The sequence below is a fragment of the Orycteropus afer genome, unplaced genomic scaffold (assembly GCF_000298275.1).
Source record: "Orycteropus afer afer isolate SDZICR_OR568_19922 unplaced genomic scaffold, OryAfe1.0 scaffold00233, whole genome shotgun sequence".
Classification (NCBI taxonomy): domain Eukaryota; kingdom Metazoa; phylum Chordata; class Mammalia; order Tubulidentata; family Orycteropodidae; genus Orycteropus; species Orycteropus afer.
The window spans coordinates 4,105,218-4,119,560 of NW_006921820.1; the positions used below are offsets into that span (position 1 = coordinate 4,105,218).

Consider the following 14,343-nt stretch of genomic DNA (forward strand, 5'->3'; position numbering starts at 1 on the left):
GGGGTGGGGCGGGGCACAAGAGGACCGAAGGCTTTCCTCCATCCGCTTTCGCTGCAGTCCCGCCGAGGCTTTGTTCCAACCAGAGGGAACACCCAGGAGGGACCCAGCCAGGGGGCCAGAGTTGGTTTCTTACTCCCCTAGCTTTCTCTGAGGGGAGCCGCACGGATCCCCGGAAACCCCAACAAGTTTTCAACGAAATTGGCCTGGGGCCAAGGCCACACCCTCAGCAGAAAAGTGAGGCGCAGTCCCGCAGAGTTTTAAGTTAGAGGAGTGCGCGAGAGAAAACGGATCCTTGTCCCTTCCGGCTCCAAACAACCAATTTTTCCGAAAGCTGGGGAGGGACTGTTAGCACCAGGCCCGGGAGTGTCTATCTTTGAAAAGAACGAAAATAGGAAAATCCGAGCACTGAACTGAAAGACGCCCCAGGCACCCAGCTTGGCTCCAGCTGGTTAGAAGCAGGCTAGAGCCCGTGGCGGGGGGTGGGGGTGGGGTTGTGGGGAGCGGTAGAGGACAGAAGGGTTTGGTTCCCAGCCAAGAAGGACGCTTTCAAACAAAAACACGAAGGGTCGGAGGGAAAATGATTTATCCTGTTGCCACCGGATCCTTGCGCCTCAAAAAAAAAGGTGGAGAGGGTGGGGTCGAGACACGATCGCGCGGCGTCCTGCACTGGGGACATCTGCCAGGAGTCCCGGCCTGGTTCTGGTGCCACAGCGTTACCATCTGATGTTTCCAAAGTCTCCTATTTACTTTGGATCCAGGGCCCACGGTAGGGTGGGCGGTGGGGCGTACAGCCAGCCAGCCTACGGGTTGCTCCCTCAGGAATCAATCACGACGGCAATGGAAGAGCATGGATTTCACACACACCCCCATCTGTGAGTCTTGGCTTATTTGAGGAGGAAGGAGTGGGGAACTGTGCTTGGGGGGAGGGGGTTCCGCCCTCAAAAAGAATGGTGGCAGGCAGTGGATACCTGGGACTGGTGAAACTGGTCCACTCCCTACCAGACGTCCCTAGTACTCAGGGTTGGGGAGTGACGAGGGGGTGGATGGAGTAAGTGTACCCTGGGTGGGATGGGATGATAAGTCCTGTCAGCCCAAGGCTCCTAGGGATTCAAGGTGCGGGGTGGGGATGGGCGGGCCGAGTGGGCCTAAGGCTCAGCCCGCCGTCTGCCTGTAGTTGCCATTAATCTCCTGGGCAATATTGACCGCCTCGGCGCCCAGGGGCAGCCGGTCGCTGTACTCTGAGCCCGCCTCGAACTCCTCTTGGTTGGCCTTGGACTGGGACTCCACCAGCGAGCAGGCCACCAGGCTCTCCTCCCTCTGCAGGTCGCCGCTAGGGCCCCCCTGCTCCACTTCTTCATCCAGGCCCTCTCCGGGGGCCTCCTCTGGCTCCTCGCCGCCTGCCTCTCCGCCGACCGGGTAGCTTTTCTCAGACTCAAGGTAGGAGGCACGAGGGTCAAAGTCGGCGGCGATGCGCTTCTCCATGGGGTCTGGGGCCTGGGGCCTCAGGATAAGGCGGTAGGGCTTGCCCGGGTGTTTGGCCAGCAGATGGCAGCAGGCGGCGCCCAGCAAGGGCACGGTGGCCAGCACCAGAAGAAACACACTCACCGTCACGATGACCAGCAGCGAGGGCAACTCCTTCTTGGTGGCGAACACCACCTGCACGTGACACGCCTCGCCCGCCAGAGCCAGACACACGGAGTAGTTGGTGCCAGGACGCAGGCCGCGGAACCAGTAGGCGTTGACTCCCTCCTCTACCCGCGACCACTGCACAGCTGCGCCGCCCCCCGCTGGGCACAGATAAAGTAGGCGTAGGGGCCGCCGCCCAGCTCCCCTGGCCCCACTGGGCCCAGGGCTCCAGCGCGCTGCCAGCGGCGTCAGCTGGACCCGCGCCTCACGCTCCGCCACGTCCAGAGCAATGACGCCCAGCTCAAAGACGTGGGGTTTGAGGTCCGTGCTCTGGTTGAAAGCGTGGTTAGACACGTACCGCGAGGGGTCCCCGTGGCCGCAGCGCTGTTCCTCCGCGGGGTCCATTGGGATCTGGTCTTCTGTTTCTTCTCCCTCACCTGCCTCCTCCTCCAGCCCCGTCTCTGCTTCCCCGAGGACGCTGACCCGCGCTAGGCCTTGGCCTTTGATTTTGCTCTCAGGCTTAGATGGCAGGACGCTATTGCCCCGACTTTTGACTGTGAACTTGCGCTCAGAGACCGGGGTCTGCCCACCGGGTTCTCCCCCGACGCCGGGTGCGTGCTTCGGGGGCCCTGTTGCTGCCACAGCCACGCGTATTGACGTCGAGTTGGCGCCCAGCTCGTTTTGTGCGCGGCAGGTGTAGACGCCTGCCTCCTTGGCAGTCAGCAGGGGCACCAACAGGGAACCGTTTGAGAGGGCCAGGAAGCGTGGGGTAGCTGGGGGTGCGGGCCAAGCGGGTGCCGGAGTCGGGGTTGGGGCCTCGATCAGCGTCGGCTCGTCCCCATCCCCTTCTCCGTCCTCTGCCCCGTCTCCGTTGTCCTCCTCTCTCAGGGTCGGCGATTCTAAAACTACAGTGCCTCCCGGGATCTGAAGGTGCCACTGCAGGCGAGGCGCCGGGTGGCCTTCGGCGATGCAGTGCACCATTAGAGCCAGTCCAGCGTGCAGAGGGCTGCCGGGTGCTTCAGGCGCCGGCTCTGCGCTCAGATGCACGCTGGGCGGTGCACAGGGCAACTTGGGCAAGCGGTGCACCGGCACTCCCTGCAGCGAGGGAGGCGAGGCGCAAGCAATGGAATCTGGCTCCGGCAGCGAGACCCTGGTGCTCGCGGCCCAGGCCTGCAGCCACACGAGGCTACAGCCGCAGTGGAAAGGGTTGTGATAGAGTTGCAGATGCGACAGCGCGCTTAGCTCATCGAAGGTGCCGGGCGCCAGCGTACGCAGACGGTTGTTGTTGATTCTCAGGGAGCGCAGGTCCGGCAACGCGCCGAGCGCGTCACCGGGCAGCGACTCTAGGCGGTTGTGATTCATCTTGAGCAGCTGCAGAGCGCTCAGGTTGCGCAGGTCGCTCCATGGGAAGCTGGAGATGAGATTGTGGCTTAGGTCGAGGTTCTTGAGCTGGCTTAGCACGGCGAGTGCGCCCGGCTCCACGGTGCGCACCTCATTGTGCGCCAGCCACAGAGATGTGACCTGGGTGACGTTGGCGAAGGCCCCGCGCCGCAGCACAGTGATCTTGTTGGCAGACAGACTAAGCGTGGTCACGTTGGCTGGCAGTCCCTCGGGCACTTCGCGCAGCTCCTTGTAGGCACAGTCGGCAAACTGATGCGCATACTTGTCCACGCAGGCGCACGGCTCGGGGCACGCTCCCACCACTCTGAGCAGCGCCCAGGCCAGCCACAAGGCCCTCAGGGACGCCATCGCAGCTCCTGCAGATGGAAGCGGGGATGAGGGAGGAGAAGGTGACTCTCTGTCCTCCAGTTCCCCTCCTTTATAAAACCCGTCCTAGGCAAGCCGGTCTAAAGTAGGCCCCAGAGCTCTTGCAACCTTCTCAATGCAGAGGATATTCTTTTGGGCGCTAGTGGAGCTCTGTAGAAGTCCCGGGATTCAGTAGGTACTCACTCGCAAGGCCTTAGCCGCTTTTTCCAGTCATCCCATGCCTCCCTCTTCCTTCCTGACTTATTCTCTCACCCTATACCACTAAGCACTGACCTCTCCACAGGCTCGGTGGCTCTCTGATCTTCCCTGGGCTCCGTACTGACCCCTCTCTGTTTCTGAGACTCCACTCAGCCCAGTGAAAAGGATCCATAGAGAGGGAATCTTTGTCCGTGACCGGCGGTCTTCCCTTTGTCCCACGCACAACACTCGCACACGTGCCCGTGCAGATGCACACAGTACATAAGCACACTTGGGTATCGCTATAAATGCGCCAATTTCTGCAAAAGTTTATGGCCCCTATGCTCCATCAAGAGGTTCACAACACATTTCATAACAAACACAGGCACCCAGACATGGGTACCTCATTGTCCTGGCAACTGAACCCTGCATTTGTGCAGTGGTTTCCACCATGATGCAAAGCACTTTCCTGCCCATTGTGAGAATTGACCAAGACAAGGATACATATCCTCACTTGAACGGATCCACACACAGGGACACAGGCATGCACTTGCTTGTGCACACAGCCCTCCACTGGGGCTGGAGCCTTTGGCTTTCCTAGCCCAGCTGATCAGCAAGCCTAAAACCTGAACTTGGGGCTAGTGATGCAAGGAGTGGGATAGGGGAAGCAGACCCACAGGACCCTCTCCTGTGATGGTTAGAGTCTCCTGCTTCTGCTAGGAAAGAGCTAGGGCTGTGTTGTTGACCTTCTGTGCAGAAAGGGTGGTCCTCCTGGGAGGTCTGGGACAGAAGTATTGGGGAAATGGTCCTCAGAATACCCCATTGGGTCCCCCAGGGGCCCAGGTGGCATCCAGTGGTCCACGAGGGCTGCCACAAACTAATGAAACTGGGGAAATTTCAAGATTCCATGGCTTACTCTGAAGTTTCACTATGCCTGGGTACCCCACTCCCATAAAATCTTATCCCCAACTACACAAACACACTTACACACAGACACCCGCCTGCCACATGGGGGCCTTTCAGGCTTGGCAGAGCCCCTCCCACATTCAGTCCTAGGGAACCTGAGTCCCTGTTCCACCTTAGATCCCTGGAGAGGCCCCCTCCCCCCTGTGCTGCCCAGAACATGCCAGTGGGGTCCAGCGCCCTAAAGGGGGACCTACTCCTCACCTGGTCGAGGTTGTGGAGCGGGTCCCCTTAGCTTACCCACTGCTCGAAGACTCTGGGCTCTCTGCCCTGGGCAGAAACCCCTGCTCCAGACAAGGTGTTGCCAAGCCAGACGACAGCCCAAGGATGCTCCCGGCATCAGTCGCTGCGCCTGTCAGGGGAGAGACGAGGGAGAGGCGGTGAAAGGAACCTGTGAGTTTTGGGGACTCCCCTGGCCCCGAGGTCTCACTGGCAGTTTTTTCCTTTCTCGTCTGCTCCCCCCACTTCTCTCGGGTTGCAGGTTGGAGAGAGATTGCGCGCGCTCCCGGACTTGACAGGGACGCGCACAGCCTCTCCCACCTCCCCCAATATCCACATTTGTTAAAGAGACCCATCGGCCACATGGGGCGCCCCGCGCCCACCGCAGGGCTCTTTCCAGCTCACCGCACCCCCAGAACATATGTCCCCCCAGATTTACACGCCCGCTGACATTGTCACTATTTCTCCCTACACTGCCCCCCACGTTCAAATGCATTCTTACAGACACACACAGGCCCTCACCGTCACCCCCTCCACAAGTCGACCTTCATATGTTAGAATTATCCATCATAATGTAATAATCGCGTCAATGTGCTGAGCGCTCATAACGTTCACTCTTATTTTCACATACACACCGCACCCGAGACCCTACCCATTCTTCCTCTCCGCACACACACACATTCACGCGCACTCACCCTTACGCGCCGGTCCCGCCAACGCCCGCGAGCTTCGCTCCTAATTGAATGCGAACAGCTTTTACGCTCCGCAACACGTGAGACAAACCATTTTTGAGGAATTTGGAGAAGGAAGGCACGCAGCTGGGGTGGGGGGTGGGAGGCGTGTCTTTGCCTTTAAACTCTTTTTGCAAATGTGGGCTGTGGCGTAGACAGACCTCGAGCGGGACCCGCTGAGTTGCGCACAGCCGGGCGCACAAGGACCGTTCCCTCCTGCACTCCCTGCTAGCCTCCTCCTCCCCGAAGACACGTTCAACACGATGCATAATTGATAGTGTTAGCAGAGCGCCTCACCCTCCCTGCCGTTTTTGCCTGGATCCGTGCAGATCTGAGACCCCTTCTTCCCCGCCCCCTGCCAATTCAACCCGGTGACGAGAACGCGCGGCAACGCTGGGAGTGCGGCGAGACAATGTCCCCCCACCCCCAACCCACCTCCACCCTTACACAACCTCTGAAAGCTCGACTCTTTTGGTCTGGTCTTTTGTGGCTAAACCAGCGCTTGAACCCCATGGCCCAACGCGCTGGCCTTAGCGCACCGAGGGGTAGGGTGGGCACGCCCGATCAACCCACTCTCCTAGGAAGCCATCCTGAGCGCACTCAAACGCTTTCCCCGCGGGTCTGGCCTGCCCCAGGCTAATGGGACACTGTGGCTGCAGCGGACAGTGGCATGGACGGGAACGATTACAAAACGTTTGCGTCTCTGCGGGCTGGTGACTTAAGGCCAAGCCTCTCCTACCTCCGTACATATCTTCACAGGCTCACAAGCAATCACACGGTCACCCACACACACCACCCGCCAATGCCGCGGGGGCCCGCCACAGCCCGCCGTCTCACACCCTCACGTAACAGCGCGCCTCAGAAGCCTTAGAGACTTGCTGTTCGCGACTCGCCCGGTCTCCTGGTGAAACCCAGGCATTTCTTTTCGCGACAAAGAGACAGAGGCGCGAGGATGCCGAGGCATTTGGCTAACACTCGATTTTTGCCTCCCTGTGCTGGGCACAGCTACCCTGGAGATAGAGCTGCTGGTCAGAATCAAGAAGGGGGACAAACTCCAGGAGACGCGCCCCCCTTCGCAGCCGTCCTTGTCACAGACACTGGGCTCTTAGGGCGCACGTGGCCCCCCAGCTCCCACCTCGGGCCGTACGGGTCTTACGCGGTGGGTCGATAGTGCGGGGTTGGGGCTTCTGAGGAGATCAATATCCTGATTTGAGGGTTGAGCATTTTAATGAGATGGGGAGAGGGGGAGGGAGAGACTGGTGAGGAACTCTGCATCTAAAGAGACCACCCGGCCCGGGGTTCCAAGACTCCTTTGTAAATTAAATATGAACTGACTGGAGCGGGCACTCTCCGCGTTCTTCCCTCCCTTCTACTCCAGTGGTTGCTACAGGCTGATCAGCAGGCTGGGACCCGCGCGTCTCGCTCAGTCCAGAGCTCAGAGCCCAGAACTTCACTCCACCTTCCAAGGCCTGGGGACCCTACAGCGAATGGAGGAGAAGGGCGTCGGGGCCTGCTGGGGGAAAGGTCCTCGTAGGAGCCAAGGGTCGCGAACTGCGTGTCTCGCTCCCCACACACACACCGTGTCAGGGGACAGCCGAGAGCGAATCCCTAACCCTGGAAGGAGTCTCTGCAGTTTGGCCCTGAGTGGGCCGAGAAGTGGCGTGAACAGCGGGTCCTGGCAATGGCTTCTTTGTCTGCAGGGCGTGGGGGCGTCCTCGGCGTAGGTCGGCGACTTGGGAGCGTTGAGGGGATGGTTCCTAGTTGAGCCTTGGCAAGTGATTAGCGGTCAGGGGAGGCCCAGCAGCGTAGACACAGTCGGGGCTGGATGGCAGGCCCTCGGGGCCTTCTGGGGCTGGGGTGGGAGAGGCTTGGGCTCAGAGAATCCGGCTTGGAGGCGCACGGTCGGTGGACCCTTCCCAGATTTTCATTTCCTTTTGTTTCTTTCTGCCTCCGTGAAGTAGGCGGACTGGCAGGACAACTTGCTAGACTGAGGCGGGGGAAGGGAAGTGAGAATGGGCTCGCTCTCTGTCCGCCCAGAGATTCCCTGAGCCACAGAGGCTCGCCCCTCCAGCATCTTGGGAACCTCTCGGTGCCCTTGAGCCAAAAGAGACCGCTTTTCCTTGCTCTCTTGCCCGGGAGGCAAAAGCCGGGGGATTCGGCGGGGAGAAAGGGCGCCAGGCGAGTGGAGGGGCTGTGGAAAAGTGCCCGGCGGGCACCCGGGCGCGGGCGCTGATTCCTTCGGGCTCTGGCGACGCCTCTCCACTTTCTGGCAGCGCTTTTGCTCTCCAAGCCTGCCCTGGGGGAAAAAAGACGCCCCTTACTCCCGCCTTCCCCGCCGGGCCAGAACCGATCCGCCGAGGTCTGGGAGCAGTAATGCCCGCTTCGGCCTCAGAGCTCAGCTAGGAGACTGCGCGCACCGCGCCCGGCTCCGCGAGCCACACAAGAGACTGTCTAATGTTTATAATGTTAATAACGATATAGTTACTGAAGGGCTGAGGAACAAGAGCGAAGACACTACCCCCGCCACCACCCACGTCTTTGATGGTTAAAGAAACAGGCACCTCAATCAGGTGTGTGGGAGTAGGGGCAGCGGAAAGGAAGGCTATCAGGTTCCAATCCTCTAGCGCGGGTACCAGATTCCGAATCTGACGGAATCTGGGCTAAAACGACCAGGCTGGGCTCCCAAACCCAGGCAGACCCAGGGGCGGAGAACTAGAAGCCTAGGGCGCATTTTGCAGTTGGGCTTCCAAGTTCGGCCTCGCAGACCCTGAGCGTCCGGAGGGTGGGGCGGGTTGAAACAAGGAGGTTCCGGGTTCTCGCTCCCCCGGCTCTGCCCGCTCAGGTCTCGGGCCTAGGCCTGGCCCGCGCGCGCCCCCTGCTGGACACCGCATGCCGGGCGCAGAAGCCGGGGATGACGACCGGGGCGTCCGGATGAAGGGGGCTGCGGCGGGAGACCTGCACCAAGGCGAGCGCTTCCCGCGGCTCTGCAGTCCTGTGGCGCGAAGTTGCCAAGCAGGGTAAGGAACGCTTAACCAAAGGCCCAAGACTTTCCTTCCGGCGCCCACCCCGGCCTACATCCCGGGAATCTGCAACTTCCCCGCCCCTCACCCATACAGGCTCGGTTCCAGTTTCGCACGGGTTTGTGTTTTCAGCGTCCAAGGCACAATACGCGCCTTAAGAATACTCACTGAGCATTGAATAATCAATCCTAGGCACGAACGTATGAGCTAGACACTGTTCCCGGAACGAAACTTTTCTTGTACCCCTTCCGCGTCATCTTCCGGTACTACGGTACTACGTGAGAGGCGTCTCCGTTCCTGGTACAGGGCCTTCAAAAACAGTTCTTAAGTCTTACGACTTTGTCAAGGGCCTATGAGATTTCTGAGATCTGAAAAAGAAAATAACGTTCGCCCTAGGAGGCGCTCTGGTGGCAGAGTAAGACAGTTGGTGATCAGAAGGTCGGCAGTTCAAATCCACCAGCAGAGAAAGATGAGGCAATCACTGCTGTGAAGATTTACAGCTTTGAAAAACCAAGGAGGGTCACTATAAGTAGGAATCAACTCAATGGCAGTGGGTTTAAGAGGAGAAAACAGTCGAATTAAGAGATGTTTGATTAATGTTTAGGACATGTAACATTGTGTAAATGGTTCATTTTCACTCCACTCAGAGTTTGTACATGCCTTTGTATTTCATGAGTGATTTCTTGTGGTTGGAGGAGGGGAAGAGAGCCCATGGGCTTCTAACATCTCCAATGTAGCAAGCAACCTGCTCTGGGAAACTCTCCCTTGCTCCCCACCTCCCAGCCTGCCCTCCAGTCAGAAGTTCCTGAAAACTCACAGCTTCCCATCTTTCAGCTTTTGTAGTCATGTGGCTCTACCACCCCCAACACACTCACAGGGCCCTCCCACAAGCCCCCCAAAAAAGTTGGTGTCCTCTTTATTTCCAGAGAAAGCTCAGTCCTCCAGGAATCCATACTCACCTGCATCCCCCCTATCCTTCCCTCAATACATTCTGTTTAATGATTAACCCAAACCCATTGTCACTGAGTCTGTTCTTATTCAGAGACCCCAATAGGGTTTCTAAGGCTGTCAGTCTTTACTGAAGCAGACTGCCACATCGGCCTCCTGAAGAGCAGTGGATGGGTTCCAACCATAAGCTTCTGAGTAGCAGCTGAGAGCTTTAACCACCATACCATCAGGACTTCTTTCAATTCATGCAAGACACTTAATATTTGGCACATAGAAAATGCTCAGTAAATGAGCTATTATTTTACTCAGCAATAGCTAACATTAGTCTTTTTCTCACTTTGATGAGTTGGATACAGGTATGATGAGGTGTCTGCTGCACACGCCCCCTACATGTATGTATCCTATCTTCCCCATCAGGGGGAGATATGTCTTCACTCCTTCCCCCTAAACACACTGTGAACATAGGCAGCGTTCAGAACTATTGCTATTATTATTTGTAAAGGTTTCCAGTATCCGGCACTTAAAGCCAGATTCTGACGCTCATGACTGTGTCACCAACATGCCTATTTGGAAAGAGAGACTTACAGCTGCAGCTTTAGTGGAAAGCTTTTAATTGAAATCACAATCTGTTTAAGTATTTATTGGGCTCTGTGACTTTAATTATTTTCTAGGGAGAAAAAAAAAAAACATTTACATATGGGAAGACTGTTGGCTTCAGAGGAGAGTAGCAACCTGTGGTGGTTTGCTGGAGGCTGTTGAGAGGAATTTCCTGAATGGTTCAAATGGAGTTCGACATTATTAATAATCCAGGGTCCAGCCCATGACCTTCCTCCCAGTGCTTTCATGCAATTAGCCTAACGTGTTGGCAAGGCCATTTATTGCCATCAGAATTAACCAGCTCTTCCAGTGGCAGTTCATGTAATTATCTGGGTCTGCATTTGTCTCATTGAGGATGGGGAGCTCCTGCCTGGAACAGACAACACTCAGGCTTGTGAGGGGCAACGGGCTCAGCTGCTCCACTCCAGCCCAGGCAGGACTTGATATGGTGAAGAGCTGAGGGTTGGAGAGGATTGGGAATTATTTATGATTCTTCCATCTGTGGCCAACAAAAATTCCACCTCAAAGGATCTTAAACTGTTAAGTGTGTCATCCCATAAAGTAAGGAGACTGGCTTCTGAGCTGGTTGATTCAGCAGCTCAGTGATATCAGCAGGCCCAGGATCTTTTCTCTCACCTCTGCCACCCTTAGCAGGGCTTCAGCCTAAGGCTCATGTCCTTTGGCATCATTGCATGGCCTTAGCAGCAGCTGGGGTAACATTCTGATTGGTAACAAACTGGAAAGACTAGATTCTCTTTCCAGAAGCCACAGGCCTCTTTATGGGTCTTATTGACACAGTGACTAAGGACTCACCATCTCTGAACCAATCACTGGCAAAGGGGATGGAACTGATTGTCTTAATCATCAACGGTCAGTTTTAAGGTCCACTACAAGCAAGAAACCTCCCTTAAAGAGAAAGGTTGGGGAATTGCATGCTCAGAGTAATCTAATACTATGTCAGAATGAATTGAAATGAGAACCAAAATTATAATGAACTGTATCAGATACCTCCTTATCTGGAGATTGGACCAATCTATAGCCACAGTCTGTGATGGGTCAGGACTCAGGCTGGGGTCAGCGTCAAGATTCGGTGCATGGAGAGGTTCAGGACTCAATGTGTATGATCTAAGTTAGGCTCAGCTCAGGGCCAGGATCCTGGAGCTCTCTTGAGTAGGTATGCAAACCAGAGAATCCTCTGCTTTCATAGAATTCTTGAAAAGATACAAATCTGTTCTTGGAAATGCCTGTGCTAGGATTCAAAGCTATTTTGGGAGCAGTGGAAGCTTCCATGGTGAGTTGGATATGTATGAACAAGAGATGTTTGTGAACTCAAAACTGTTCCAAAAATGACTTTAATCCGAACATAATCACTCAGTTCCATGGTGGGGAAGAGAGGCACTTTCCTGTGGAGGCAGAAACAGGAGGGAGAATTCTACTCTGGTCACGTGAAGCATGCAGAAGCAGTGCAAACAGTGGTAACCACCCTGGGCTTGTAAACCTTACTCCAGCTTTACTGACTCTGCATAGTCTCAGGCACCTCCTTACCGTCTCTCCATCTAAGTTTCCACACTGCAGAAGTACAAGAAAGGACTACAGGTTCTCTTAGGCCCTTCCAGTGCAGCTGTTCTCTGAAACCCTGGGTCTTGGAGCACTGGCTTCAGAAGCCCATTTGCAATTTGAGTCAGAGCTTCTGGGAGGCAGGCTGCCTTCAGATGGGGCTTTCTGCAGAAGGATGTCTTCAGAAAGTCTGATGACATTGCTTCCCTTCCTCTTCTATTCTGGACAGTTTCTGTATTACCTCCCACCATACTGCAACCTGCTTCATCTCTTGAGCCCATCAGCATACCTGAGCCCCAGGACCTAACACCCTCCCCCAAAACTGCTGGGCACTGCTCTGTGGATAGGGGGAAGTGCTGCTTCAACACACTTCCCAAAGGCCCTTTGTTGTTGTTGGGTGTCACTGAGTCAATTCCAACTCATAGCAACCCTATGTACAACAGAACAAAACACTGCCTGGTCCTGGGCCAGCCTCACAATCCTTGCTATGCTTGAGCTCACTGTTATTTTACTATATAAAGGCCTTTTATATAGCAGGATTCAGGGAGCAGTGAAGGTGATGTTATTAAGGATTAAAATCTGATGACTGACTATTTCAGGAGCCTGGTGCTTCAGTCCCTGAAGAAAGATGGATGTTGTCAGGGGATCGATCCCTGGCTGTTAGAGACATCCAGAAGAGTGCTCAACTCTGGCCACTCCTTTCCATTCTGGACCCTCAGTGTCGTAGTCAAGGTTCTCTAGAGAAACAGAACCAATTATATTTCAAACCAAACTCACTGCCGTCAAGTTGATTCGACTCATAGCAACCCCTCCGTGGATTTCCCAGGCGATATCACTACGGAAACAGATTGCCCAACCTTCCTTCCGAGGAGGAGTGGCTGATGGGTTTGAACCACCAGTCTTCTGGTTAGCAGTCAAATGCCTTAGGCACTACGCCACCAGAGCTCCTCCAATTATATGTACACACACATATATATATATATGTATGTACATACATATGCATGCATATATATATATATGTACAGAGACAGAGAAAGAGAGAAAGGTTTATTTCAAGGAATTGGCTCATGTAATTATGGGGGATGGAAAGTCCAAAATCTGTAAACAGTCAGCAGCAGTTGGAGACTTCTGCAGGCTTGGATCCCAAGATCTGTAAGTCAGGCAGCAGGAAGGGTACAGTGGGGAGAGAGAGGAAGGGAAGGAGAAAAAGAAGAGGAGGGAGAGAGGGGGAGAGAGAGAGACAGAGAGGGAGATCTGCCAAATATTTATTTATAGTCTGAAGGAAAATCACAGCCTAAGGAAACTCCCCTTTCAACTGACTGATTGATTAGATTACAGTATGGAAGAGAATTACATTACATTGCTTTAGAATACATTGTGGAACAACTACTTTGTTGTTGTTAGGTGCCATCGAGTTGGCTCCAACTCATAGTGACCCCTCTGTACAACAGAACGAAACACTGCCTGGTCTTGCACCAGCCTCACAATCCTTGCTATACCTGAGCCCATTGTTGCAGCCACTGTGTCAATCCATCTTGTTCAGGGCCTTCCCCTTTTTTGTTGACCCTCCACTTTACCAAGCATGATATCCTTCTCCAGGGAATGGTGCCTTCTGACAATATTACCAAAGTGAGACGAAGTCTGGCTATTCTTGGTTCCAAGGACTGTTTCAGCTGCACTTCTTCCAGGACAGATTTGTTTGTTCTTCTGGCAATCCATGGTACTTCCAGTATTCTTCGCCAACACTACAATTCAAAAGCTTCAGCTCTTCTTCAGACTTCCTTATTCATTGTCCAGCTGTCGCATGCATATGAGGCGATTGAAAATACCATGGCTTGAGTCGGGTGCACCTTAGTCTTCAAAGAAACATCTTTGCTCTTCGGTGCTTTAAAGAGATCTTTTGCTGCACATTTGCCCAGTGCCATATGTCATCTGATGTCTTGACTGCTGCTTCCATTGGTGTTGATTGTGGAACCAAGTAATATGAAATCTTTGACAACTTCAATCTTCTCTCCATTTATCGTGATGCTGCTCATTGGTCCAGTTGTGAGGATTTTCGTTTTCTTTATGTTGAGATATAATCCATACTTCAGACTGTAGTCTTTAATCTTCATGAGTAAGTACTTAAAGTCATCCTCACTTTCAGCAAGCAAAGTTGCATCATCTGTATATCACAGGTTGTTATTGAGTCTTCCTGCAATCCTGATGCACCATCCTCTTCTTCATACAGTCCAGTTTCTTGGATTATTTGCTCAGCATACAGATTGAATAAGTGTGGTGAAAGGATACAACATGACACACACCCTTTCTAATTTTAAACCATGCAGTATCCCTTTGTTCTATTTTAATGGCAGCCTCCTGGTCTATGTCCAGGTTCCTGATGAGCACAATTAAATGTTCTGGGATTCCCATTCTTTTCAATGTTATCCATAATTTGTTATGATCCACACAGTCTAATGCTTTTGCATAGTCAATAAAACACAAGTAAACATCTTTGTGGTATTCTTTACTTTCAGCCAAGATCCATCTGACATCAGCAATGATATACCTCTTTCCATATCCTTTTCTGAATCCAGCTTCCATTTCTGGAAATTCCTGTTAATATACTGCTGCAACCGTTTTTGAATTATCTTCAGCAAGACTTGCATGTGATATTAATGATATTGTTAGATAATTTCCACATTCTGTTGGATCCCTTTTCTTTGGAATGGGTACAAATAAAGATCTCGTCTAGTCAG

The 14,343-nt window shown here is 53.9% G+C and overlaps 1 protein-coding gene across 1 annotated transcript; it reads right to left on the reverse strand.

Annotated features, from left to right (window-relative positions):
* Positions 1 to 1,152: 1,152 nt before the first annotated feature.
* ISLR2 (immunoglobulin superfamily containing leucine rich repeat 2) lies at positions 1,153 to 3,375 on the reverse strand. The gene has a single exon (XM_007948976.1). The coding sequence runs from the start codon at positions 3,373 to 3,375 to the stop codon at positions 1,153 to 1,155; it is 2,223 nt and encodes a 740-aa protein (XP_007947167.1).
* Between the last annotated feature and the right edge of the window lie 10,968 nt (positions 3,376 to 14,343).